The sequence below is a fragment of the Eretmochelys imbricata genome, chromosome 2 (genome assembly GCF_965152235.1).
Source record: "Eretmochelys imbricata isolate rEreImb1 chromosome 2, rEreImb1.hap1, whole genome shotgun sequence".
In the NCBI taxonomy this organism is placed as follows: Eukaryota; Metazoa; Chordata; order Testudines; family Cheloniidae; genus Eretmochelys; species Eretmochelys imbricata.
Window position 1 is genome coordinate 39,107,352 of NC_135573.1, and position 27,449 is coordinate 39,134,800.

Consider the following 27,449-nt stretch of genomic DNA (forward strand, 5'->3'; position numbering starts at 1 on the left):
CTGGACATAAGAAACCTTTATGATGAAATTGTCATCAAAACGGATACGTTCCATGATCCCAAAGCAGATGCACATTCTAAACAAATCTTGTGCTCATCCAAATTCATAGGCTGTCTCCTGGTTGGCGAAAACTGGGTAAGATAGTAGCAGAGAGCACATCCATGCCAAAGCAGTCACTTCTGTTTCCACAGAGTACCTTGAGAAGGGACTACAAGCCCAACAACAGGCAGAAATGCAGACAGAAGTAAGATGGCACATATTTCAGGCAAAAACCTTGGAACTGCAGATCCGGTAGCAAAATTGGAGGTGGCAGCAATGCCTCTGCAAACTCACTATGACCACAAAGACTGTGCCTCCATCCTGATTTAAATGTAGGAAGCAAACTATCCCCCTTCTCAGAAGTTCTGGTAGGAAGCTGGAGAAGAGGGACACTGAACTGCGGAGGAGCGGCACAGACTGTACATCACAGAATTGTTGGAGACACTGAGCTGCAGAATGGGTGAAACATCAGCAAGAGAAGGTGAAATGGATGAAATTGGACTAGCTGGTGAAAGCAGTAGTGAGTTTCAGTTGCCCCCCTCAAACTAAGGGCATCATCTCATACCTTCTTCATCCAATCACCCATCTCCAGCAGTCCCTTCACACACGAGTTGATACTGAACGGGCTCTCACCCCAGGATATGGGAGCAATACAACCAGTACTCCTGAGGGAACTCAGTGCCAAAAAATTCTGCACCAAAAAAAAAAAAAAAATTCTGCACACAGTATTTTAAAATTCTGCACAATTCTGTGTATTTTGTCAATAAATAGATGTGGAGGCTCCAGCATGGCAGAGGGGAGCACAGACCACTGGTTGCACAGATGTGGGAGATCATCCTGCAGCCCTTCCCCAGGACATGCACTCAGTGGTGAGCCTGCACCTGATCCTGACACAGCACAAGGGCTTACCCCAGAAAAACCCCAGGGCCCTGCCCCTCCATGCAGGTGGACCAAGATAGTGAGCAAGAGGGACAGAGTCTCGCATGCACACCCAGGGGGAATGGGACTCTGCAAGAGGGGTGAGGATGTGGGTGGCAGGGGGGTCTGGGTGTGAGGGACTCATCAGGGGAGTCTTGGTGTGAGAGGCTTGGTGGGATGGGGGTCCAGGTGTAGGTGGTTGGGCCTCAGTGGGGTGGGGGGTCCAGGTCCGGGAAGCTCATGGGGGTAGTCCAGGTTCAGGGGGCACTTGTTGGGGTGGGAGTTTCAGTGCAGGGTACTCAGGGGTGGTCTGGGTGCAGGAGAGAGGGGTGTAGCAGGAGCCTGGATGCAGAGGGGTGGGGCTTGTTGGGAGCTTCTGGATGTGGGGGGGTCGGGGCTCTGGGTGCAGGCGGGTGAGATTCAACAGGGGATCTAGGTATGCAGGGGGTCCGGATGCATGGGGACTGGGCGGACGAGGAAGCAGCTCGCTGTACAATGACCCCTCTCCCCGTGGCTGATGAGTTATGGGGGCAGGAAGCAGGAGGGAGTGTGCAGGTTTCTGGGGATGGGTCAGGCCCCAGCCCAGGCTGCTCCTTGCAGAGGATCAGGAAGTCCTGTCTTCCCCCCACCCACAGACAAGCTGGGACTAGCAGCTGAGCCTGGCGCAGGGTCAGAGTCACTGTCTGGGGATTCTCCAGCCCCATCTCCTATGCTGATTTACCTCTCCACGGCTGTTCTGGGTGCCTGAAACAATGCACCTGCGCTGCTGGGGAGGGGTGCATGACTACTCTTGCGGTTTCCCTTTGCTTTCCCATCAGAAAGTCATTTTTCTGCAGTGAAGCAAAGAAATCTGCAGGGGACACAGTGGTGCAGAATTCCCCCAGGAGTAAACTGGCTCCCTCAGAAGAAATATTCTTAGCACTATATTCCATATTCTTCATCATTCTGAAGCACTTAGGGGGTCAAAGCCAACCTGGATCTCAAACAGCTCAACAAATGGATGACGAAAATGAGATTCTGGATGGAGACCCTAGCTTTGGTAAGTAGCATTTCTATCCCAAGGAGATTTCCTTGCCTCAGTGGACCTGGCAGGGCTTATCTGCATATCCCCATACATCCATGTCACCATCATGTACTGATATTTGTGTATGGCACAGCCCACTACCAGCACAAAACATTGCCATGTGACTTTTCATCGGCTCTCAGAGTCTTTCCCAAGATGCTGGTGTGGTCATAGCCACACTCAAGACACTCAGTTGTTTCCCTTCTTGGACAATATTTTGATCAGAGCCTTGACTAAAACAGCAGCTCACAGCACCACAACTTGGAGACTGGAGTTGCTTTAAGAAAAGCTCCCTGACCCCTTCCACAAATATAGCTCATTTGGGAGTGGATATAGATACATCTGAGGCCAAGTCTACCCTTCACTGAACAGGTTTGAGAACATTTGGAAACTGATTTGAAACTAAAGACTGTCTGTAGACAAGTATCTCCAGCTTCTAGGCCTTCTGGTTGCATGTATAGGAAATATACCACATATCTCCAGAAGTTTCTGCTGAAGGTGAGCAACTATGTTGCTTCTTAGTTCTCAGAGCAGTCAAATTGTCGAAACCTGAAGCAGACCAATGTCTCCTAAACTACTTGTACTAGGACCCCTAACCACTCACTCCTTTGAACCATTTACAATGGTCATGCCTTGTGACGTTATTGACATGAACTGTGACCATATAGATCATTATTGCAACCAGGGTCCTATGTTGCACCAGGTTTTGTACAGAGGAGGCCAAATGGGGTGTCTATGGAAAGGTTGTAGTTTGCTGGTTATGATTTTGCTGTCTGTGTGTGTGTATCATTTTTGTATTTGAAGTTATGAATATTGGGTATTTACTTGTATCTCAATGTGTTTGATTCTAACTAGCCTCAATGAAGCATTTGGTCAGCTTCTTGAGAAAGGACTATTCTCAGTAAGTGTCCAATCAAGAAACACTTAACTGACAATGGACTTTGGGAGACGTCAATCCACATCTGAGCTTTTCTGGGAACGTTCAAACTAACATGTAAACAATGGCGTCAGCCTGCAAAAAGCTGAATCATTCATAGGTATGTGACTTGCCCACGTGGCTACAAACTCCATCTTGTTGCTGTGACTTTGCACAGAAGAACAAAGGGGTTTCCGCCCACAAGAGAGAGAATATAAAAGGCCCTGGAAGCCTATCCATTTTGTTGTCAGCTGGCTTAAGAAATGGCCTCTCTACCCCCAAAGAGATGCCTGAAAGAAACCCGAACAAAGGACAGTAATTATGGGGGTGTGAGTGATTGCCTGACTCAGACTAGGAAGGCACCCAGACTGTGAAAGAAGCTCATTGGAACATCTCTGAGGGTGACTTTTACCTGCATTCAGTTTCCTGCTGTATTACGCTTAGACTTGCGTGTTTTTGTTTTATTTTGCTTGGCAATTTACTTTGTTCTCTCTGTTATTACTTGAAATTACGGAAATCCTACTTTTTATATTTAATAAAATCACTTTTGCTTATAAATTAATCCAGAGTAAGTAATTAATTCCTGAGGGAGCGAACAGCTGTGCGTATCTCTCTATCAGTGTTATAGAGGGTGGACTATTTATGAGTTTGTCCTGTATATACAGAGTAAAACGGATTCATTTGGGGTTTGGATCCCATTGGGAGCTGGGTGTCTGGGTGCTGGAGACAGGAACACTTCTTAAGCTGTTTTCAGTTAAGTCTGCAGCTTTGGGGTGTGTGGTTCAGACCATGGGTCTGTGTTGGAGCAGATTGGTATGTCTGTCTCAACACGGCAGGATTCTGGAGGCCCAAATTGGCAGAGAAAATGGGCAACAGGTAGACTCAGCACATCAGGTGACAGTCCCAAGGGGGTTTCTGTGATCGAACCCGTCACATGGCTTTCTTTTTACCTGCCTATCCGCCTGCACTTGCATCTTAGTTGCTATGATACCTGCTAGCTGAGTCTCATAGTCACTGGAACACATGCAAGCTCAAGTGCTGGTCCTAAAGTAGGTACTGAGTCCTTCAGACGGTGGACAATTCCAAGAAATGTCCACATGGGTCTTCCTGTCTGCTCCACAGAGCTTCAAGTACTCAAGACAGATGCCAGCCTACTGAGGTGGGGAGCACACATCGGACAAAGAACAATGCAGGGAATGTGGCACTCCATAGATAGAAACCTCTTGGAGGTCAGAGCAGTGAAGTTAGCCCTATGAATGTTCCAGAGCCCGCTCATGGGCGATCATATCCCAGTCCAATTGGACAACAACCACCACCACCACAGGGGAGTACATCAACAACCAGTGGGGAGCTCAAAGCTTGATCCTACTCTCAGAAGGGATGGAAATAATGGAATGAGCCTGGGGAAAATCTGGCTTCCATAAGAGCAATATGCAAAGGGAGAACTAAACTAGATGGCAGACTGGCTCCACAGACACACAGTTGACAACTCAGAAGGGAGGCATTCATTGCACTTGGATTATCCTTCAACGTGATTAGGACTACACTGGCCTCCAGATGGACTTCAACACTAACAGCCTACTCCTCCATTTAGTCATGGTTTACCTCATGGTGTCAAGAAAAAAACAGATATCCCAAGGACCCCGGAATTCCAGCTATTCTGGATTTTCTTCAAGACATTATGGAAAGGGACTACAGCACAACAACAGAGCACATCTGTCATCAGCCATAAGTAGTGTCTTACATGCAAGATCCTTGGGCTCTTTAGCCAAAAATCTTCAAGTCTCAAGAGTTCTCAGAGAGTCAAATTGTCTAAACCTGCAGTAGACCAATGTTTCCTAAGGGGAATCTAACTACTTGTACTAGGACCCCTAACCACTCACCCCTTTGAACCATTTACAATGGTCATGCCTTTCTTTCTACCTACCTATCTGTCTACACCTGCTTCTTAGTTGCTATAATACATGCTAGATGAGTCTCATAGTAGCAGCTCCATCCATACAGAAACCACACTGCCATGATGACAAAGTGGTTCTAAGGACTCTGGAATCTTTCTTACCAAAGGTGAATTCCTCTTCGCATGCTTCACAGGAAGTGATCCTCCCCCCAGTCTGTCCAGAGTCACAGCAGCCTACTGAAAAGCTGTGACATAGTGAAGATATACATAGAGCACTAAAGATCTCCTCATAAGTGATCCCTCAAAGTCAAGGATGATATCTTTCATGAATTATCCATTTCAAGTTATCTATGGGTCCACAGATGGCTGATGAGCCACAGACTCTGCCACATTGTAGACACATATTTCCGAGCAGGGTGGGTGAACCTGAGTTATTGGTTCGAACCATGGTGTGCTCTTTCTGTTGCTCCCGTTTTTCTGTTACATGTAGTCGAATCTGGTTCTCAAAGTGCTGAGTTCCATGCCTCAAGCAATTCCTCCATTGTTGTCAGTTTTGGGATATACATTCCTACAAGTTAATGTCAATGTTGCATTTTCTCATATTAGCCTTCAAGACACCTCTATAGCGTGTTTTCTTTCCTCCTCTACCATGTTTGCCTTGGCTGAGTTGAGAAGAGAAAACTTGTTTTGGCAGTCTAGAATTGGGCAGCCAAACTACATGCCCTGCCCAGTGAAGTTGATGATAATCATCACCTCGATACTCGTGATATTGGCTTACGAGAGGACGCTGATGTTAGTGCATCTATCAGCTCATTTAATTCCAAGAATCTTACGCATATGGCATTGATGATACTTCTCCAGTGCCATATCTCCTATACCAGAAGTGGAGAAACTACAGCCCGCAGGCCACATCCAGCCCGCGGAACCCTCCTGCCCAGCTCCTGGCCCAGGAGGCTAACCCCCAGCCCCTCCCATGCTGTTCCCCCTCCCCCGCAGCCTCAGCTCACTGTGCCACAAGCACAATGCTCTGGGTGGCAGGGCTGCGAGCTCCTGGGGCAGCGCAGCTGCAGAGCCTGGCCTGACCCGCTACTTTGTGCTGCACGGTGGTGTGGCTGGCTCCAGCTGGGCGGCACGGCTGTAGCACCGTCAGCCACCAGTAGTCCAGGTAATGCGGTAAGGGGGCAGGGAGGTTGGATAGAGGGCGGTCAGGGGGCTGGGCTGTGGATAGGGGGCGGGGCGGTCAGAGGGCAGGGAACGGGGGGCGTTGAATGGGGGCAGGGGTCCTGGGGCAGGCAGTCAGGAGAGGGGGAGTTGGATGGGGCAGCGGGGGGTAGGGATTCCGGGGGCAGTCAGGGAGAAGGGGTGGTTGGATGGGGCAGGGGTCGGGGGCGGGGGGAGTCAGGAATGAGAGGAGGGGTTGGATGGGGTGGCGGGGGGCAGTCAGGGGTGGGGGTTCCGGGGGCGGTCAGGGGACAGGAAATGGTGGTGGATGGGGCAGGGGGGGTTGGATGCGGCAGGAGTCCTGTGGGGGGGCCGTCAGGGGGAGAGAAGCGGGGGGGGGGGATAGGGAATGGGGACTGGGCCACACCTGGCTGTTTGGGGAGGCACAGCCTCCCCTAACCAGCCCTCCATACAATTTCCAAAACCCGATGCAGCCCTCGGGCCAAAGTTTGTCCACCCCTGTCCTATATGTAGTCCACATTTCAGCCCCTTAGAATAGGGTGGGGATCACAACAGCTTTATAAACCATAAGTTTGGTTTTAATTCTGATGTTGCAATCTTGAAAACACCCTCTTTCTCATATGACCAAAAGCTTGGCTAGCACATTTGAGACGATCCTGGATACTTCTGCCTCCTATAGCACTGCCGGTTGTACCACTGTTCTATGCAGTTGGGCTTTCAGTCCCAGTGGCATACGTTTGTCATACACAACACCTGAGAAGTTATTCCACACTCTTCCAGAACTCCCCATTCTGGACCGTACCTCACATTCAAGCTTGCCGTCTTCTGTAACCCACCCACCCAGGTACTGGAACTGGTCAATACTGTTGAATTTTACTCCATTAATTTCTATATCCAGTTTTCCTGCAGCACCTCTACTGACCCATATGACCTCAGTCACAGTGATTTTCATCTCAAGCCTACTTAGCTGATCCTACCACTGATTTCACTATTTCCTTTAGGTCTTCTTTTAAAGGATGCCCTTATTGCTATGGTACCAAGTATCAGAGGGGTAGCCATGTTAGTCTGTATCCACAAAAGCAGCGAGGAGTCTGGTGGCACCTTAAAGACTACAGATTTATTTGGGCATAAGCTATCATGGGTAAAAAACCCACTTCTTCAGATCAAGAAGTGGGTTTTTTACCCATGAAAGCTTATGCCCAAATAAATCTGTTAGTCTCTAGGGTGCCACAGGACTCCTTGTTGTTCTTATTGCTATGTCATTTGCATACAGCAGCTTCTCACCTTTCCCCATTGGGATCTTCCTGCAGATGTAGTCAATCAATACTAAACAGCAGCAGACTGAGGGCCAATCCCTGATGCAGTCCAACTTTCATTTCAAAGGGGCTTGTTCCAAAATACGTTCACGTGGAGTACATAGTGTACTCTATATAGTGCATTCACCATAGTTTTTATATCCTCAGACACTCCATATTTCCTCAGCACGATTGTAAGCATCCTTCTGTCCACATTATCGTACACCTTTTTTAATGTGTCTATAAAAGCCAAGAAGCTATCCTATTGGTAGTCTAGCTGCTTCTCTGTTCTTTGCTGAATTATAAACACAGCATCTGTGGTTCCTCGTCCTTTCTTAAAGCGAAACTGTTCTTGTTTGAGGTGGGATTCCACCATTCGTCTAATCCTGGCGTCCAAGATGTGTTCCAGTATTTTCAATCCATGCAACAGTAACTTTATCCTTTTATAGTTTCCACAGTCATGGATGCTGCCCTTCTTATGTATTGGGACCAAGATAGACTTGCACCAACCTTTGGGGATTCTCTTGCCTGCCATACAGCTTTAATCACTCTGCTCATCCATTTTATGCCTTTCTTACCCAAGACTTTGACCAGGTCCACTGTCACTTCATCAGGTAAAAAAGTGTCTTACAAAAACCATGGAACTAACAAGAATGAAATCCCAGCCCAACTGAAATCACTCCCCAAACTCCCATTGACTTCATTTGGGTCAGGTTGTCACCCATGGTGCTTAACTTCACTATTGTCTGCTTTTTCAGTATATTCAGTTTCCCTTTTCTTTGTATATACACTCTGTTGGGATTGTGAGCTCCTTGAGGCAGGGAGCTTGTCTTTATATGGGCCTATGAATTACTTGTTGGCGCAATATAAATAACAATACTGATATCCATGTTTGATTCTGACAATGCCTCTCATACAGTTCCATTCAAGAATTGGATGATGAGACTTGATGGTCAGGGAGAACTTGCTCAGTTTAAGTGATGATTTGCAGGAAAAAGAGAAGGGAGTTGCAAAATTGAGTACAAAAGGATAAAAGCAACTGAATAAAACCATGCTGCTCAAATATTCTTAAGTGAAAGTGGCTGGTTAGGGTTAGGATTAACAGACAAACCATGCCTAACAATGTGCATTTAACTGCTGAACTGCTAGGTTAAGCATCTAATAGAATTTGGTTTAATTATTTTCCATGTAAACTTGCAGGCAAATTGAGCAGCCCTAATGTTCTGAGCAATAAATACACATACACAGCTTCAGACATTAGAACCTCTTATTCAGAGAGCTAATGGTGGGCAAGTTACCAAGTTTAATCCAGAAAAGCACTGTGGTGGATGTTGAAATTTAATCTGGACAATGACTGAAGAAGGCAGAAGGGAATGATAGCACCTTTACTACTGAGTAGAGTAAAAATACCAGTGGCTGGTTTGGGACCTTAATCTCTGACCTCCTGACCCAGAGAGGAGCATGCCACCAACTGATTCCTACTGCTACAAACTCACCAGTGCAACTTTATCTTTAAATGAAGATACCACTGAATGTCTTTACCTCCAAATCACAAGGCACTCTTTGTTGTTTGAGCTGCACCTTCAGCAAGGTTTTTTGTTGATGGTCTTCTACACACTCAATTTCAGTCACAGGGAATGCCTGCTGCTGTGTGTCTTCACTGACACTGACCACAAATAGCACCTCTGACGTAAGTAGCAAGCATCCTTCATGCTCTTGGCCTGATCCACTCACAATAACCACGTCCAGTGCCATGTGGACCTCTGGCCTTCCCAGAGATTGAAGCATTTTCCTGTTTAAAAATAAGTCAGTATTAGAAATTGGATGTGTAAGGTAGTAACTCGCTTTTGTTCTTCCAGGTTTTCACTTAAGATTATAGCTGCCTGCCACCTAAAAATACAAGATAAGCAGGAGTTTGTTTTTGTTAAAATAACTAATACCACATTTCTTGCAATACTCATGTGTAAGATTTAAATAACAAGGTTTCACATTTATTCTGTAAAGTTTATCATAACTCCTTAATGATTTGCTGCAAAACTGACGTAATAACTTTATGGCTATTCATAATTACGTTCACCTAGGTCAACCAATTTCTCATCCCAACAGAGAAATCACCGTGAGAAGCTGGATCCAAATCCACTGCAGAAAGTAAACCTATCTTCAGTGACAGCTATTTCTGGAGATGTGCAGTATTTTTCTTGGGCTCAGTGCAATGATAAATAAGTAAAAACTTACTGAATGTCATTAAATAAAGATTAGCTCTGCAGTTGTAAAGCTGGAAGCAGATCAGCAGTCCATCATTTGCAGATTGGGTTTCTACGCAGTACCTTTGTGTTTAACATTCCTAAATAAACTGCTATAACTCAGCCTTTCCTAGGGAAGAAGCCTGTTAACTTGACCAAGAGCCAGAACCTATTAATAAACAATGTGGATGTAAAAATGAGCAAGTGTCTAAATAATTTTACCAGACATATTTGACGTGGCTGTTTGGAGTCTGCTCAACATGTTGATCACTTGGATGATAGCGCTGTTTGGGAAGCTGAGAAAGTCCAGCTCCATGCAAAATACCTGTGGTAAGAGAATTTAAGATTTTTACTAGATGTTTTCTGGAAAACAGTTACATGTTACAATGATGTCATCTGTTTAGAGCGGTTCATAAAATAGTGCAGATACAAACTGATGTCACATCTTTGGAAGCTGTAATAAAGATAATTCATTAACATTACAATGCAATAGCTGTGCATTTAACCCTTAGCAAGAAACAACAACAAATGCACTAAAAGTCAGTCACATACTAGCAATAAGGATAAAAATAATGCCCCAGATCCATCGTTCCAAAATGGGATAAGACACATCATTTACAATTTACATACAAAAAGTCAAGACCACCGTTAACTTTCTTGTTTAGTATTAAAATACTTCCACATATGTGCCATGATTGGTAAAAATTAGAAGAAAAGTTTGCCCAGGTACTGCATTTAAATGTTAAGTTACTTAATCCAGCTGTTAAACATGGATCTATATACATTTATGAGATCTCCTGGGGCATCTGGTTTATTATAAGTTCTTCTTAGTGCCAGCACAGAATGAAGACTACAAGAAGTAGTTAAACAGGTCTCCAAGTAGACTATCCAGCGTAGAAGATGATACAGCATGTGTGCTTTCTGATGGCTTGTAAATTTTTATAAATGAGGTATGGTCATTAGATCAAGAATTACTTGTTTGTAAAAACTTCATTGATATAATAAATTCTTTAACAAGAGTGACAGAAACTAGGTTAAGAGTTGAGAAGCAGTGTAACAAGGTATAGTGCTGAGCCCTTCATAAGTAAACAAAGGAAAATGATTTTGTTAAATTAAGCACTCCAGTGAAGCAATAGGCATTTTTACATAGGGTTGTCAGTAACTTATATTCCTTTTTATAAAATGGATAATAATTTAAACAAAACATCAGTATTTGAAAAAATACTTTAATTTTTTACACACATGTTGATGCTAATACTTAAAAGAAGCTTCCCACTTGTAACAATTGGCTTACCCAAGTTCTCAGCATTATGCAAGCGAAAATGTCATTTACAGATGGAGAGAGAACATGTGTTTATTTCTGTGTGGTCCCCCACCCCAGGGTCCCTCCCAAGAGGCACAGACCCAACTTCCAATCCAGTTGTGGCTGAGAGTTATTCTAACTGTTGTGTGTTTCTCTCTCACGCATTGCCATTTATTATTGATATAGTTTTTATGTCTTTCCCTGGCTAACTCTTCCTGTCATATGTTCATGGAAAACATGATGTGTTGTATATAATATCTGCAGCGAAAACTGTCCCTCTGCGGTTATGGATTTCTTGTAGTTTGATAATGATTGTGCTCTGGGCTTAAACCTAGAAACAATGATTCTACAGTTAACAAAAAGAACATTGTTCCCACAATTTAGGGCCAGATTCTGATTTCACTGACATCAGTTTTACACTTGTGGAATGCAGATTTCAGAGGAAATACTCCAGAGCCAAACTAGTGTAAGAGAGAAAAAGCAGGCCCACAGTATTGTAAAACCATTGAAGAAGAGACTGAGCTGTTCACAAGCCTTTTTACCAAAAGGATATAAAAAAGATTACCAAGCATGTTTGCTTGTCATTTAATTATTTACTATCTCCCAGATTAGGTCGGGGGGTGTTCTGTGTGTAAAGGGAAGTGTGGAGATAATTTTTCAAAATTTCAACGCTAAGGCAGCTCCTCATATTCCACTCACAAATAACTTTGGCTTAGTGCAGGGTTTCTCAGACTTCATTGCATTGCGACCCTCTTCTGACAACAAAAATTACTACACGACCCCAGGATGGGGGGAACCTTAGCCTGAGCCTACCTGAGCCCCACCGCCCTGGCCGGGGTGTGTGCATGTGTGTGTGTGGGGGGGTGGCAGCAAAGCCAAAGCCTGCACCCCACCACCCCTGGTGGGGAGACCGAAGCTCAAGGGCTTCAGCCCCAGATGGGACGCCTGTAACCTGAGCCCTGCCACCCAGGGCTCAAGTCCTTAGGCTTTGGCCTTGGGTGGTGGGGCTTGGGTTTGGGCCCTGGGTGGGGAAGCTCAGGCTTCGGCTTCCGCCCCAAGCCCCAGCAAGTCTAATGCCAGCCCTGGCGACCCCATTAAAAAAGGTTTACGACACACTTTGGGGTCCCGACCCACAGTTTGAGAACCACTGGCTTAATGAATCAATATATCAAGAAAAAGAGGAGAATGCTCTCAGATTAAAAGCACCACTCCAAGATTCAAAAAAACCCATTTAAAAATTGGTTGAAGTTAACTTAATGACTGATTTGTCATCAATGTGTATCTTGTTCCCTTTTTTTAACCCTTTAGTCTTGGAGTTGAGGATTCATGACACCAGAAGCAAATGCTATTAGCAAGTTTAGATCATGTCTGGTACTCTTTCACATATTTTACTGGCCCAAAGTGCATTTACCTAGATCTGAAAGGATTTGCCATAACTACTGTTAGTGCTTAATCTACTTGGCATGCCCATCCCTATATCATAAAGCTGGGGTTACCAGCATATTCAGACCCAGAATTCAATTCCCTATCCGAAAGCACTACAATTTAAATGGGATATTCCTACCACATAATCCTTTCTTTTTCCTCACAGATTCTTTATTTAAAGAAAACACAACTCTTTCTTTTCTGTAACAGATCAAGCACCCTCAAAATAATGTTCTAATTGGATATATTATTGCTGCATTACATTTACTGTTGAAAACTCTTTTGCAGCACATATGTTTCTGTAACTAATTCCCCTGGCTTCCAAAAATTACTTCATAGTACATTCTATGTTTCTGGTGCTGCACAAGACTGTCATCTCAATGCAAGAGAGCACGACAGGATGACTTTTAAGGGAGAAAGATGACATTTATAACAATTTAACTGTAGTATTTTTAATCTTTTTGCAAGGAAAATAGCTACTGATTCATATAAACAGACACGGCAGGCTGTATTTCATGACCAGATCTTAAGAATACTCTTTAAAGTTAATACTGAGGTCTCAAAATCATTGAAACTCACCATAGCCTGTCTGGGAGACAAGTTCAGCTGCTCCTCCAATTGGCTTAGTAAACACTCCCATAATTCCTTTTCCTACACCAGAGATAACACCTTTGGCCTTGTGGCCTGCTGAAGCTTGCGCCTCAGATATTTTCTGAAAATTCTGCATTGGCTGATCTACAATACCAGCAATTGCACCTGAAAAAATAAGAGTCGCCAATAATTAATGAAGATTAAAATCCCAGAACAAGATAAAATCTTAACATTGGAAGAGAGCTTTGTTTGGATTGAACATTGCACTCCACCCTCTTCTACAGCTATTTAGCGTACATTTACCAATGATCTAAACAGTATCTTCGCTTCGTTTAGACTAAACCTCCACTTCCCTTTCACATGTCTCACTCTTTAAACCTTCAAATCACTTAACTTCATAATATTTTTTTGTCTTTCAACTACTTTTTATTAAATGCCCTTGCTGACTTGATATAATGTAGTTCACACTATGTGTGGCTTCTGGAAATGTTGGGAGTGGGATAAATATCCACTAGTTTTGGAAGACTTTTAGCAGTTATGGAAATGAGATTTTCATGTAAACCTAAGATTGACTTCCCGAGAATAAAAACTGCTTGCATTCAATAGATCATTTTTATATTCTCTTCCATTGCCAGAAATGTTCATAAGCTAATGCAACTTTTGATATACTACTAAGATTAGTAGAATTAGACTTTTGGACTTTTTGTTACTCTTTTGTTAAAACGACCATATTTTACTTTAATGTGCATAGTTCAAACTTTTACAAGTGACACAATGACCTCTCCAGCTTTTAGTATCAACAGAGGACTCCAACTTAAATCTTCCTAAATGTAAACAGGTATGTGAGGTGGTACATTTCTTTGATCTTGAGTTTACTCAAGCCACTTACCACAGACATGTCTCTAGTTATTGTAATTTTGATAGATAAGCTATTTGGAAATCACTAAGAGTACAATGATTGGACAAAATGACAAGGTGCTAGTTAGATAACATCAATTAGAGAATGGGCTGCCTGATCTAAAGTCCTTTGCTCACTGCAAAGCAATTTACAGGGTGCAAGTTTGCAGACCCCTCAGCTAACTCTCAGTTTGCAGTTCCTGCTGCAAATATCAAGATAAAACAGCCACTTAAGGACTAAGAAATTGCCAGGAAGTGTTACCTTTATAGCCATGCATTTCTCCCAGAGCACGGAAAACTCTGAAGATCTCACTTTGTATCTGGCACTAAGCATGCACGTGGGGGCAAATGCACCCAGGAATAATTCCACTGATTTCAATGGAGTTACACCAGGGGTGCATGTTTACCAGACTGACATATACTAGTTAGCCCCTAACTGGTTTTAAAATGATCTTAAGAAATGGCCACTGGATTAATGAAGGAGCTGCTGATTTTGAATGATGAGAACTGGTGTATTTTCCAAACAACAAATGAGATTGGGGAAAAAGAACGTTTACTTTTCCCCCATTCTTGTCCTCTAAAATATTGCATGTAATATGAAAGCACCGTAAACCTTCCTCCAGTTAACACACTTCTTCCACCTTTTATGCGTATATCATTTCCCAGAAAAGCATGTTTGTATTGCTGCTTCCTTGTTTGTAAAAGACCTGCCCACCACTGTGAATATTCATCATATCTTTCATTTCAGTCACATTTTTAACTTTGTATTATAATGCCAGGCTATGAAGCTTCCTTAACTATATTCTGTGAAAGAGATGTAATTTTCAATTCAGTTCCATTTCATTAATCGTTAACAGCTGCTCATGCTTGTTGACTTCAAAATACAACAACACCCCATTACATAAACTGGAGCTGTTCATCCATTCTTTGCTCTTGTACAACTGTTAACACATCTGAAGAAACAAAATAATACTTTGTGTTGTACTAAGTTCCAGTATTATGTGACTCCTTGACCTCTTTCACCCAACCTACAGAGGTCATACACTGCAACTGCACTCTCAGAACAGAAGTTATTGCCTTATTAAATGTAATCCACCTAAATCCTTACACTAGTAAATTACTTACTATAATACACTTGAGCAATGTTATAAGGTAATAATGAATAAGAGCTTACTCCAAAGAACCTGTGGTGTGCTGAACACACTTCTCAGATGGAATCAGGCCCAAAGGACAAGACAGCAGAATGGAAACAGCTGTGACTATGATGCATAAGATTATTATTTATATCGTGCCCAGGACAATACATAGCTTAATTAACCAGTTATTTAGTACTTCCACACTTTCTTCCATGCTGACACTTACAGATGCAATTTTCCTCTTAGCTTGTCTTTTAAGCCACTCCTCTCTCCTCCTTCAAAACCCTTCTCAAGACACAATTCCACCATGATGCCTTCAAGAAATTGCCAACAGGCAAGGCAGACACTTAAAAAAACTAACCAATTGCACGCGTCCTCTCTCTCCGCACCATTTGCAGTTACATGACTGTAAAGATTGTGCAGTCTCTGGAGTGGTGTCGTTAATATTCTGGAACTGTCTAGCATGCTGTAAGTTCTACCACAATCCATATAATAAACAACAGTACTCACATCTAACTGACCTTTTGGTACCTGTGGTTGGGTCTCATCAAGCTTCCCCAGAGAAATGCAGGGGAGATTTCCTTTTTGGGAAAGATTTCCTTGCCATGGGGCAAGCTGGACCCATGCAGTTCCCATCCTCCCTCAATCATGTGGGCTCAAGAGAGGAAAAAGTTCCCAGGGCAGAGCAAGCCCAGGAGCAGAGACTTGCCCCAAGCAGAAGCCAGAATCAGCAACATGGATAGAGATGCAGACGTGAAGCCTGGCTAGGTCTCTCCAAATCTCCTAGTACCTGGAACTGTGCAGGGAAGACTATCCTCTGAGGGCAGCTGGCCCTATGTGGCTCTATTCCTCCCCACTCATATGTGGTTGGCAGAAGAAGCAGCTCCCAGGGTGGAACCAGCCCAGGAGCACAGATTTGTTACCAGCAGGACCATGGGGGAAGCAGAGAATGAGGCTCAGTGAGGGTTACTTTTACAGCTCCTGGACAATGGCGAGGTCATCAGAACTATGCCCTCTGTAGTTTGTTCCTTGGACATACCTCCACTCTCCAATTTATTGTCTGTTCACTCCAACTGCCTCCTGTTCTTCTCTTTCACAGGCCCTTCACTGCCAGGCTCACTCCCCTGTCCTCCCAATATAATAAAAGCAAAACCCATTTCCCTTCTTCACCACACCAAAAAAAAAATTGCACAACCACTAGGACATCTGCCAACCATCAACCTGATTACTCTGCTTTTATACTGTATCCCTGCTGACTAAAAAAAAGTGGTATTTTTATAACTACAAAATGTGTGTTCAGGGCAAGTTGAAGTTCCTTGCCAGGAACAAACAGAATACTCCAGTGGAACAAATGCTCAGAGTGATGAACAGTGTTTGGAGTGAAGAGAAAAGTCAAATGGCTTTTAGAATTTATGTAAGCTGTTCTTTTGCTCACAGTGAATGTTAATGCCACTTGTTCTGTGTTTCATTCAAGATACATTCATTTAGACCAATATGTGACAGGAAAAAATCCTCCACTATGAAAACAATGGAGGTGTTGCTGTTGAGTGAAAAGCTGGCAGTAGAGACATAAGCACACAGAATACTTTTGTCAGTTGTGTGACAAGTGTTCTAGTTTCTGAAAATATTGTCAGAAAGTGGTTGCCTTACTGCAAACAACATGTGCTTTTTACTTTTAAGCACTGGGTAGTACTACTGAAATGAACATGCCCACTTGTGAATACGGTTAAGCATGTGCATAAATATTTGCTGGATTAGGGGCTTAGATTGCAAGATCTTCAGGACAGGTACTGTCTCTTACTATCTTGTATGTACAAAGCCAAGCATAATGGAGCCCTGATCCCAATGGATGCAACTGTAATACAACCGCTATTACAGTGAATAATAAAGTTTAGAGAGACAAGGTGGGTGAGGTAACACCGTTTATTAGATGAACTTCTTTTTGTGAAAGAGACGAGCTTTTGAGCTTACACAGAGCTCTTCTTCAGATCTGGGTTGTCTGTAATGGAAATCACAGCTTCCAAAAGCCAGGCTTTACGTTGTCTAACTACAAAATTACTAGTTTGTTCATGCTACATTCTACTAATACTACTAAACAAAATAGCTTGCTAGCATGAAGTAGAGTGTGAGTGGAGCGTACAGTCCTCCTTCAGTTTTTCTGAAACGTCTGTTTCGCTAGGGTTAGACAGCTGTTCAATTACTCAAAAATGTTCCATTTCATAAAAAGGAGCTGATTCAATGTGGTGTCTTTCACCAGAGCCAACATTTTTGAAACTGATCCCATAGCATCAATATTCTCTCTCACATAATTATTAGTTTTTATTTAAGGCATGATAGTGTGATTAATGCTATACAAGATGCAAAAGATGACATGGCCCCCTGCATTGAGGAGTTTATAATCTAAATACCACAATCTACACTTTTATATACTTTTATATTTAGATCTATAACAGAAAAAATGCCTCAACTCCTTTGATATCAAAAATATGACAGAAAACACCCAGCAGTCTCCTCGTAACTAGAAAATAAGAAAATAGCGAGCCAGAGATAACAATCAAATCAAACAACACCCTGACAGTGCTTGAGTCATTTAAAACTAGACAGAACGAAGCACTTAAGAATGCACTGTGGGGAACAACTTGCACTGAGAAGGAGACAGAGTACATGATTTTGGCCCTGATTCAGCAAAGCACTTAAGCACGTGCTTAAGTGCTTTGCTGAATTGGGGCCATAATGGGCTAGATTGTCAAGCAACTTAGGTGTGTAAATGTGCACTCATTTTTTTCTATGCAATTACCACAAATACATACGTAAATCAGATAATTGTGCACTCATATGACTAAAACTGTCCATTTGCATATGCAATTACCCAAACTGTTTGCACATTTGGGGTGACCGGAACACAAATTATGCTGCTTTGACCATCTGATCCTATAGGTCTTTTCCATGTTTTTTTCATTTCCATTAATCTATGCAATCATAGAAATTATTTCTACAAAGGACCTAGAAATCCCTATCTTTAGATTCATTCTGAATGCTTTCTGCTTGTGAGAGAAAAGAACACAGCAGCACCACTTCATTTCACTTCATTGTACAAGAAAGTCACTGGAGGTATTTTTTTAAGCGTTCTGTAAATGTGCTGGTAAAGCAAACCAGCACTGCAGCACTTTACTCCAACCAAATCTGTTTTGGATGGATTTCTAAAATCCCTAAAACTGAATGGTCGGGGGAGAAATGTCATTATGATGTATCTGTAACAGCTGGAATGTATGTGTATTATGTACATAACTTAGATGCCTAGTGTTTGTATACTTAATAAGAGAATCAGTCTTTTTGATGTTATCGAGAAGAAATCAAGATTTGTGTCTGATACAATTGTGAAGTCTGCTGATTCCTCACAGATACTGACAGGCTCCATACTTGTCAATTCCCCTAGAGTAACCACAGGTATTTATTTGGGAGGTTAATTATTTCTATTGCTAAGAATAGTACATATTACTTTAGCGGTGAAGAATTTGTAAACAGAACCATGGAGACAGAGAGTACAAGTTCCTTATTCCTGGGACTGTTGAAATTTTAAAATAAAACAGCGCTGCAACTGCATTCTAAGCCAACATGTAAACTATTGCTCTTCTTTCGTGTTTTGGGGAACAGCAGCAATTAAAAGCAAGACGTTATTTGGTATTTAGATGAGTACTGTTTAAGTGCAACATTAATAACCTCATATTTCCAGCATAATGTTTGAGTTCTTGGGTAATCAAGGAGGCTCCAGCATTCTAATTCCTGCTATTTTCATAAACCCAGAAGTATCCACATAACCACTGTAGCCTTTCAAAAAGATATTAGGAAACTTAGTGCACTGTGCCTGGGTGTATGTGACAAGTGTGGTGTAATCCACTGGTAAGTGTGTGTTACAAGTCGCCTGTATGTGCCAATCCACAGAGGATATTAGTTGTTACAGCCCCCAAGAACAGAGCGTTGGCTCTTTAGCTCAAGTTGTAGCAGCTCATGCTTTTAGCTCTGCAGTTCCCCAGTTCAGTCGCCTCTGTGTTGGCCAAAAGGGTGGTCATCACATTGGCCTGTGGTCTTATTTGTGACTGAGGTAAGATCACAAAACTATTTCTCACCAGCATCCAATACAGGACTGATGCAATGCTTCCCAAAGTGAAATCTTTATCCAGTTACTCAGCTTGACTGCCCCCAGCCCAATAAAACAAAACAAAAAAAACCTTCTGTAAACTGCCTATGATTTGCAATATCTGTACCAGTTTACTATTGGGTTAGTGGCTACTAATATATGCAATTGCTGCTTCATACACATTTTCTCTCAGGACACTAGCTTGCCAGGTTACAGCATTATCAAATGACAGGGCTTCATATCATCTAATATTTTCGCTTAAAATAATTTTCAGTAACTTAACCTGAACTTGTAACATTTTACCACTTCCTCTTTGGGGCTTTCAGGGTTGCGGTTGTAAATTTAGGAGTTGTGTATAATACTGAAGATTAGGAACAAGGACAAATCCTGTCAAGCTCATCTCTTTTAACCTTTTGCTCTGGACTGTTTTTTGGTCACTTTGATCTCTGAGGGATTCATACTCCTTCATATGCACTAAGGCACCTTGCCAAAGAATACAATTTGGCATTCCTTTGCTAGTGTGACAAATAGAAGTACCCTAGAAAATCCAGTTCCTGAATGCTTTAACTAGAAAACTTCCTTTCAGAGATTTTCCAGAGTGGTTTAGTTTTCAAACTTTTATGTAATATTTTGAAATATCCATAGTGATCTTCACCTCTGACCAAACCATTTGGCTGCTTGACTAATATAATTATACTGAGTCAGGCCAATCTGGCTTTCTTTGCAAAAGTAGAATTCTTCATCAAAGTTTACTTGACATTTGCACTATGCTCAAGTGGTTTTCAAACAAAAACAAGCATCACTGATATCTATTGTGCAGTAGAAAACACAATCAGTTTTAGAAAGTTTTCCTATAACTCACTGGAAAGTAAACATCAGAATGATGATGTCTTTGTGCTGACTTGCCTACAAGCCAGCATATGCCCAATACAGAATTATTCTTTCGTTTTGAGCGATACATCATGTATCAATAAAAGTGTTTCATGAGAACAGTATGAGAATATGAAGTTATTCTATATTTGCAATTATTATTAACAAGAAAAATAACATTTAAACTCACCATAATCCTGGATGAACAGAAACAATATCTCGTATAAGTAACTCTGTGTCAATTTAAGAAAGTTTTGATCTTTGTATCTCTAACTTGCATACAACTGTACGAAAGACTAATGAGTAGTTCATAAATATCCAGTACAACTATGATTAATATGGTAACAATACGTTACCTAAAAGGCTGATGCCTAAGCGGGAAAGCCCCTGTCTTAGTCCTTCTCCCAAATTCTCTGGAAGCTGCCTTCTCCATTCTTCTTGTCTGTTATAATGCTCCTCATCCAGTGACAGACGATCCATATTCCGAGCAAGACTTGTTGCAAGATTGGTAATTGATGTCAGTGTACCTAAATACATGTAGTTATATGTTTGAATCTGGATCAAACTGTTTTATTCTAAGTCTCATTGAAATATGCTTACCAACAGAACAGCAATTCAACTGAATAAATTGCTCATGTGTAACATAAATTTATTATTATTTGTTAAGCAACATCAATGTACTTCATTAGTGCATATCATGCCTTTTACATTGCCCTTTACCAGGCCTGCCTTACTAGTGACAAGCGCAGCTCATCCACATATCCTTCCTTGGTTCCCAAACTATTACAAATCTGACATGAGCATAATGGGGATGGATAGAAAGGTAAACCAAGATTCATAAAATGATCCTACAAGGGCTTCTCGTCTTTGAATCTGAATTGCTAGCAAACAGCTAATGCTCCATTTTCTGTTGCTGACCTTGTTAAGCCACAAGATGGCACTGTTTATGTATCCTTGTAAAAGAAAAGCTGGCTATGTTTTAAATTCAGATCTGCCTTCCCGTCAAAATGTACTTACAAAAGTTATGACAACTGCATCTACATTTTTTTTTAGAAATAATAAATATGATGAGGCAACGTAGTGTAGAATTTCTTATGTTTAGCAGAAGTACTGAACACCTTTAATATTTCTGTAGTTATCACACGGAATAATGGCCAAGCCAATCTTGGTTTCCCCAATGGGAGGTTTAAAATTCTGAAGTTTCTGAAACATTCTAGCATACTGTAGTCAAGAAGAGATCTGTTTAATACATAAGACATTATATATGAGCTTTGTTATCCTCCCTGCATTTCTTTGCAATCTAACAAGGCAAACAAAGCTGCAGGCAATTTCATTTTAAACTTTAACACATTCTTTAACAATGCATGACAACACGGCAGAGGTAGGAGCAATGAAGTGAAAGATCTACCTTTGGAAATGTGTTTAACAAACGATGTTGTTCCTCTGGAAACTCCACTGACAAATGCTCCTGGGCCTCTGGTCAACCCCTCATATGGGAGCCTAAAGAAGTCAGCTATGCCATTCCCTATACTTCGCACCAAGCTAGCTGGGCTTCCTAGAATTTCCAAAGATCCAACAACCCAGCCTATGTGGAGAAACAGGACAAGTGTTACATTCACTAAAATTGTGGAAGCAGCAGTTGTGAAAAAGTTATTCCTTAATTCCTTTTTTTTTTACACTAGAATTCACCACATTATGAACTTCCTCTAAGCAAACACGGGAAATAACTCATCCACTATGAATTCAGAAATGGCAATCTTTCATACTTTGTAAATCAAAGAAATCCCTTTGGCAAACTCACAAATAGCTTTGGAATGACTTCCTTCCACGAGCCTCCCGTATTTCTGCTAAATGTGTGCGTGGAGAGATGGAGGCTAGATTCTAACAACTAGGAGCAACAGTACTGGAGGCTTAGCTTCTTTTGTAGGCAACATAGTGATTTCTCATCCTTACGTGAGAGAATCATGACAGCCAGTTTACAGCAATTCAATGTACAGACTTATGGGAGCATGGAGGTCAATTGCTTGATGGGGTGTTGGAAAAGGGGATGCAGATTTTTGACAAGTGCATGAGAAGTTATTTTTCATCCACCCCAACCCTCCTGAGCTGATCACTTTCTTCTTGAGCCTAGTTCTAGCCAGACAAATGTCTTTTTCTCAGTACAGTTGTGTAAACAGCAATGACATATACATGCTGATTAGATTACTCATAAGGGAGTATTCCCTATGAATATCCCAGGAGAGGTATCTGGAGATCTGGTTTCCTATATAAATACAGGGTTGCCAGAGGCCAGCCTGATGGCCACTGTATAGTGCTCTGTTGTGAGTCTTACTGTAAATCTGCTTTGCAGATCTCTTCTTTTTCAGGCTGGTGGATTGGCAGGAGGTTATTAAAGAGATGGTGCTGCCATAACTGTTGTTTTCAGCAGCCCATTGAGACTGATTCAGAAACAACAATAAAGACTCATTAGAAACTGCCTGCTCTGCCAGCCTCACAATCACAGATTTCAGTTAGGGCTGCCAGAGTCACATGATACATAATAGTGACAGAATAGTAAAAGAGAGACTGAACTGCCTCTTGTCTTCCTACTGAGGACTGTCAAACTGCTTTGCCCTCCTTATTCCCATCCCATCATTTTGGGCTCCTGTTCTCCAGATTCTTTCCTCGTGACCCCTCACAGCCACTCCTAAGGCTGAATCATGAAACTGAGCAGAGAGAAAATGTTACTCATGTGAAAGAAATTAATCTTGTGCTATCATTTTAAGCTTCTGGAAAATCTATTATTCTTGTAGAATCTGTCCCCCATTTTCAGCTTTGTCAGTTGAGAGGTACAGTACACTAAAGATAAAAAGCAGGAATCATAGTGGACATGAGGGAGAGGCTCGGATGGGTACAAACACCAAAAAAAACCACCCAAGTACAGTTAAGTGGCAACTCCAGGAGAAGATCTGGAATGAAAGCCTTCGGACATTGGCAAAAGTCCTGCAGTTGCTGCCCTGCAGAGGTGTTTGCCATTGGCAGCCCTCTCTTGCTGGGAGCCCAGGGGAACCCTGTGCTCCCACATGGGCCTGCTACCTCGCTTCAATGTAATATTTCCATAAAAAAGTATTTGCCACTGTATAAAGTGACGGAAAACAGGATGAGGCTGGCAGTGGTGTACAGATGGAACGTATGCTCCATCTGCTCAGGATCGTTTCTGATCAATAATGGTGCAATGATCATTTATATCTACCATTTTTGTACATTTCAGGCTTTTTCAAATGTTTTAGGTAATGGAGTCCTTCCAGGAGCTGCTTCCCCCTCAGAGACCCCATCATCAAAACAATGGTTATCCAGGTGAGGAAGAATGGATGCAGATGCCCAAGAAATCATCCGTGCTGATCTGATCACCGATTGCTCATGAATGACGTAAAATGGTCCATGCCACAGAGGGCTGAACATGTAGCCTCTCCACAAAACCGACAGACCCTGCCAGTCTGAGGTGTGGGGTACTGAGCTTGCCTGAACTCTGCTCACACACTGCCAATCAGCTTGTTCAACTATTATGGATAGGCAGGGCTGAAACTGTTTAAATACAAAGTTCTGGGACAACCTGGCATTCCTGTGACTGCACTACAGTTTGGCTTTGAATAATGAGCTGTTGGTTCTGGCAAGGCTGGGGAGGCAGCAAAGCTCATCTTCAAGGTGTGTGTGTGTGCGCGAGAGAGAGAGAGAGAGAGAGTGCGCGAGCGACCATTTCTGGCCCACACTCAGGAGTGAAGCTGATGGGCTCTCAATGGAACTTTGTCCAGAATCTTGCCTGGAGGTCAGATCACCATGATTCAAGCCCTTTTAATGAAGGAGGTAAATGTGGGAGGAAGTGTGTGTATATGGGGAGAAATGAGGAACTGAGCAGAATCCACCAAAATTCACAAATTCTGTATTAAAATTGTACAATGTTTCATAACCCTTATTCTACTACACATCAGAAGGCACTTAGTATTTATATCTGCTAACAAGAAATAACCATTACTACAATGTCTTAGCAAAGATCCACCATGTTCTCCTAATTGATAACCTATTGGGATTAATTTTGGCTAATAAAATTCAAAATTTCCATATGACTTTTGCTAATTTAATGTGACAGTGTTAACCAACATTTTTAAACAGCGTTCCCTTTAAACACAGCCCAAGCCACCAAAGTTGTCATTTTCTGCTAATTACTGGAGGATGTGGAATGGCTAACTCCAAATCCAAAAGATGAACGTTCCTGCTACCTGTGATATGGATAGCTGGTGCATGGAGGTAATGGGCATCTTGTGCCACTGCATTAGTTGGACTGCAATTTGGCTCTTAATTAGCAGGAAGTTAAATCTCTCCTTTAGTACTATAGGGGCCTGATTTTAAAAAATGTTTGCACGCAAGTGCATGTGAAAATATCTATCTAACTGGTGTGTACCATTATGGCATGCTCAGCTCTGCAAATCAGATATCTGCACATGGGAAAGGCCAGTTAGGCTTCTCACTGGCCATATTCATCTATAAATACCTGATACACATGCACAGTCATGGTAATTATGCATGAAAATGTGGTACATAATTGTGTACACACTTTGTGCGTGTAGCAAAAAAGGAAAAAATAAGATTTTGGAAAATCTGACTCTACATACTTAGGAAAATATATATGATGTTGCAATAAGTTCTACATTAACTGTGTGTGATCATTTACAAATTCCCGTGCCTATTAAGGTGTAGAAGAGACTGAATCACTTTATTATGAATTTATGGGAGTCAGAATTTCAAGAATGCATCCATTAATCTACGAGTCTAACTGCTCACTATTGATCCTGTATGGGAAAAAGTTAGTACAGCAAACTACATACTTCATGGATCAAAGGACAATAAACATCTGTGTGCCAGTTTAGCATGAAGGCTCTATGAAGAAAGACAGATTCCTAATCATAAAGTGCAGCCGTAAGATTTAACAAGAAAACAACATTCAGTGGTATAATTTGCTTTGAATGCATAGCAACTTATTGAATAATTTGATTAAATAAACTCTTTTTTGTGAGTTCATGTTAGGAATTTGTGTTTTGATTCTGATTGTATTTATAATCTGAGATGACAAAAACCAAAACAGATAGAACACATTACAATAGTTTTTACAGGACTTTGGAAAAGTCTTCAGGTGGTCAACTAACATTCACCACAGCTTTAAACGTACATCAACTTCAGCCCCACCATTTTATTTGACCCCTCATATTGCAGAATATCAAATGTTTCTTAGACTATGATCGTCATTTTGCAAGACCATCTAAAGCACAAAACAACAGATCTGACTCCAGTAGGTAGCTTGTGAGAGAATAACTGGATACTGGTACATAATGAAAATGTTACAATTCTAACCATAAGGAAAAAACACTGACCTGCTCTGAACAGTGCCCCCGCCGCATAATGCATGGCCAAGGCATGGATGAGCTGTCTGGCAGTGGTGTAGATGGGTCCTCGTTCAAACACAGAAAAGGAGAGAGGGGTGTGATCTGAAGCTATATACAGCTTTAGTGAAGCATGGATACTGACCAAGAGGTTAACTGGTTGTATTGCTAACTTCCTTAACTTCACTGGGTCGACTAGAGCTTTAGCATGCTGTCTCACTTGTTCAGGCAGTATCTGGGTAATAGCTGAGGTTTTCATGCAATGATCAATCACTTTGCTGTCTGGAAGATATGTATCAAATAAGGTCTTAATGTAATAAACAAATGTGTCTTCCACATACAGCCTGGCTGGTTTCAGTTCGAAGTTGAGGTCATTAACGCAAAACAAGAAATTCTGTTCCTCTGATAAAGTGATGCAGAGTTTTATGAAACAGTTTTCCTTATATTCTTCCAAATCTTTGTTGGATAAAATGAGATTGTTCACTTTGGACCACTGCATGGTTTCATTTTTCTCTCCCTGGCACAGCAGGACTGCAAAATGGAAACTGGATTTATTATACAGCTGGTTGTCCAGTTGCAAGTCTCCACAATATATTTGGAGACTATAAAACTGAAGATGACCTTCGGAGGTCTCTCCCTGGAATTCATGAGACAGGGATCTCAAGTAGCTGGCTACTGGTGCCATGTTAAGGAAAATGTTGTCCACTGTAAGCCGCAGAAGTTCAGATGACATTTTATGATTTGTGATTTCATCAAACACTGCAAGGCTTGCCTGGCTGATGAACATTTTAAATATAATGGTCTTCTCCTGAGTTCTAGATAGGAGGAAAGGAAAACATGAGTTTGCAATTTTACTTGATTTGACCTGGCATCTTGTTTTTCCAAAAAAGCTATTAGGAGGCACAAGTGCTGCTGGATGATCACTTTCTCAGGGATTAATCCTTAATTATAGCTCAAATAAAAACTCTGCAAATATACATTCCTCTCTCAATGTATCATCATCTCTGGAAGCTGAGCATTTTGTTATAAATAGGTGATGTTATAATTAAGAGTTGAACAGATTTGAGAGCCAAGTTTTAGCAATGCTATGACAGTGGGAGAGAGTCTTCTAAGGAAGAGTGTTATAAAGATGATGGAGTGCATAGTTAACTACTGTGTATAGGGCCATTCCTGCAGCCCTTACTGAAGAAAACTCCCACCAATTTCAGTGGGAATTTTGCATGAGTAAGAACCGCAGGAACTGGCCACATAAACTTTAAACTTGTGAATAAACTCAAAATTACAATGGAAACTATTTTTAATTCTTTAAAATGAATAGCTCAGTACTGTTTATTATACCAGACATTGAGTGTTTATCCTAGAGTGACATGACCTCACATGTTAGATTGTCATGTTTTACTGTGATATACAAAACATAATATGTGGTCTAAACTTATGCCACTGCGTATGCAGTGGTATTAGACAAAGCAAACAGTTATGCCAGATTTCATAAGTCACTTCACACTTAGAGGGCTTAATGACTTCCTAGGATAAGTTTTTAAATTTACCAATGTTTTTTATGATCTTCCATGAGCTTTATATACCTGTTCAGGTTGCTCTGGACAGGTCCTGGTCTTCCTTCTGGTGCCAAAGTTATTATTATTGTACCACAGCTATGAGCAATGTCCACATAAACATAGCCAAAACCAGTTAAGAACACAATCTAGAAGAGAACATTTAAAAAACTAATTAGAAATATATAAAATGCTACTGAAATTGCTGATTTTACTCTAGTACAATTTGATTCAATGCTATTACCACTTTCTACTTGCAATTTTTCACTTCAAATTATACATTCTGTTAAGAGGCAGAAACAGTTTGCGTTCAGAAGAAAAAAAAAAGATTAAATCCAGATTCCTAAATATTCCATCTGTAAGGTTAATAGAGAAGAATATAATAAATGAGAGAGAAAATTAGCTCCTCATCCTTTACTTCCAAGAACTGATAAATACATTTTAACAGGGTGGAGCTTCCTAGAGTCTAACCTGGATGTGGGAGGGAGAAGCCAGTTTAAATGCTAAAAAAATAACGAATGACTTTCAAACTCTTTGATTTCAGACCACTGAGCAAAGAATCTCCCCGG

At 41.6% G+C, this 27,449-nt stretch overlaps 1 protein-coding gene across 11 annotated transcripts in view; it reads right to left on the bottom strand.

Moving 5' to 3' along the window:
• Window positions 1–27,449, bottom strand: part of VPS13B (vacuolar protein sorting 13 homolog B) — a 931,639-nt gene that overhangs the window by 3,584 nt on the left and 900,606 nt on the right. For 9 of the 11 annotated variants that reach the window (XM_077809935.1, XM_077809942.1, XM_077809940.1 and 6 more), the window contains 7 exons: window positions 26,911–27,029; window positions 25,319–26,142; window positions 21,322–21,498; window positions 20,270–20,440; window positions 12,861–13,037; window positions 9,776–9,878; window positions 8,853–9,102 (listed from right to left, as the gene is read on the bottom strand). In XM_077809935.1, the coding sequence (XP_077666061.1) occupies window positions 8,853–9,102; window positions 9,776–9,878; window positions 12,861–13,037; window positions 20,270–20,440; window positions 21,322–21,498; window positions 25,319–26,142; window positions 26,911–27,029 (1,821 nt within the window). Of the gene's footprint in view, window positions 1–8,806; window positions 9,103–9,775; window positions 9,879–12,860; window positions 13,038–20,269; window positions 20,441–21,321; window positions 21,499–25,318; window positions 26,143–26,910; window positions 27,030–27,449 lie in introns of all 11 variants that reach the window. The other 2 variants (XM_077809943.1, XM_077809941.1) reach the window with 2 other exon arrangements.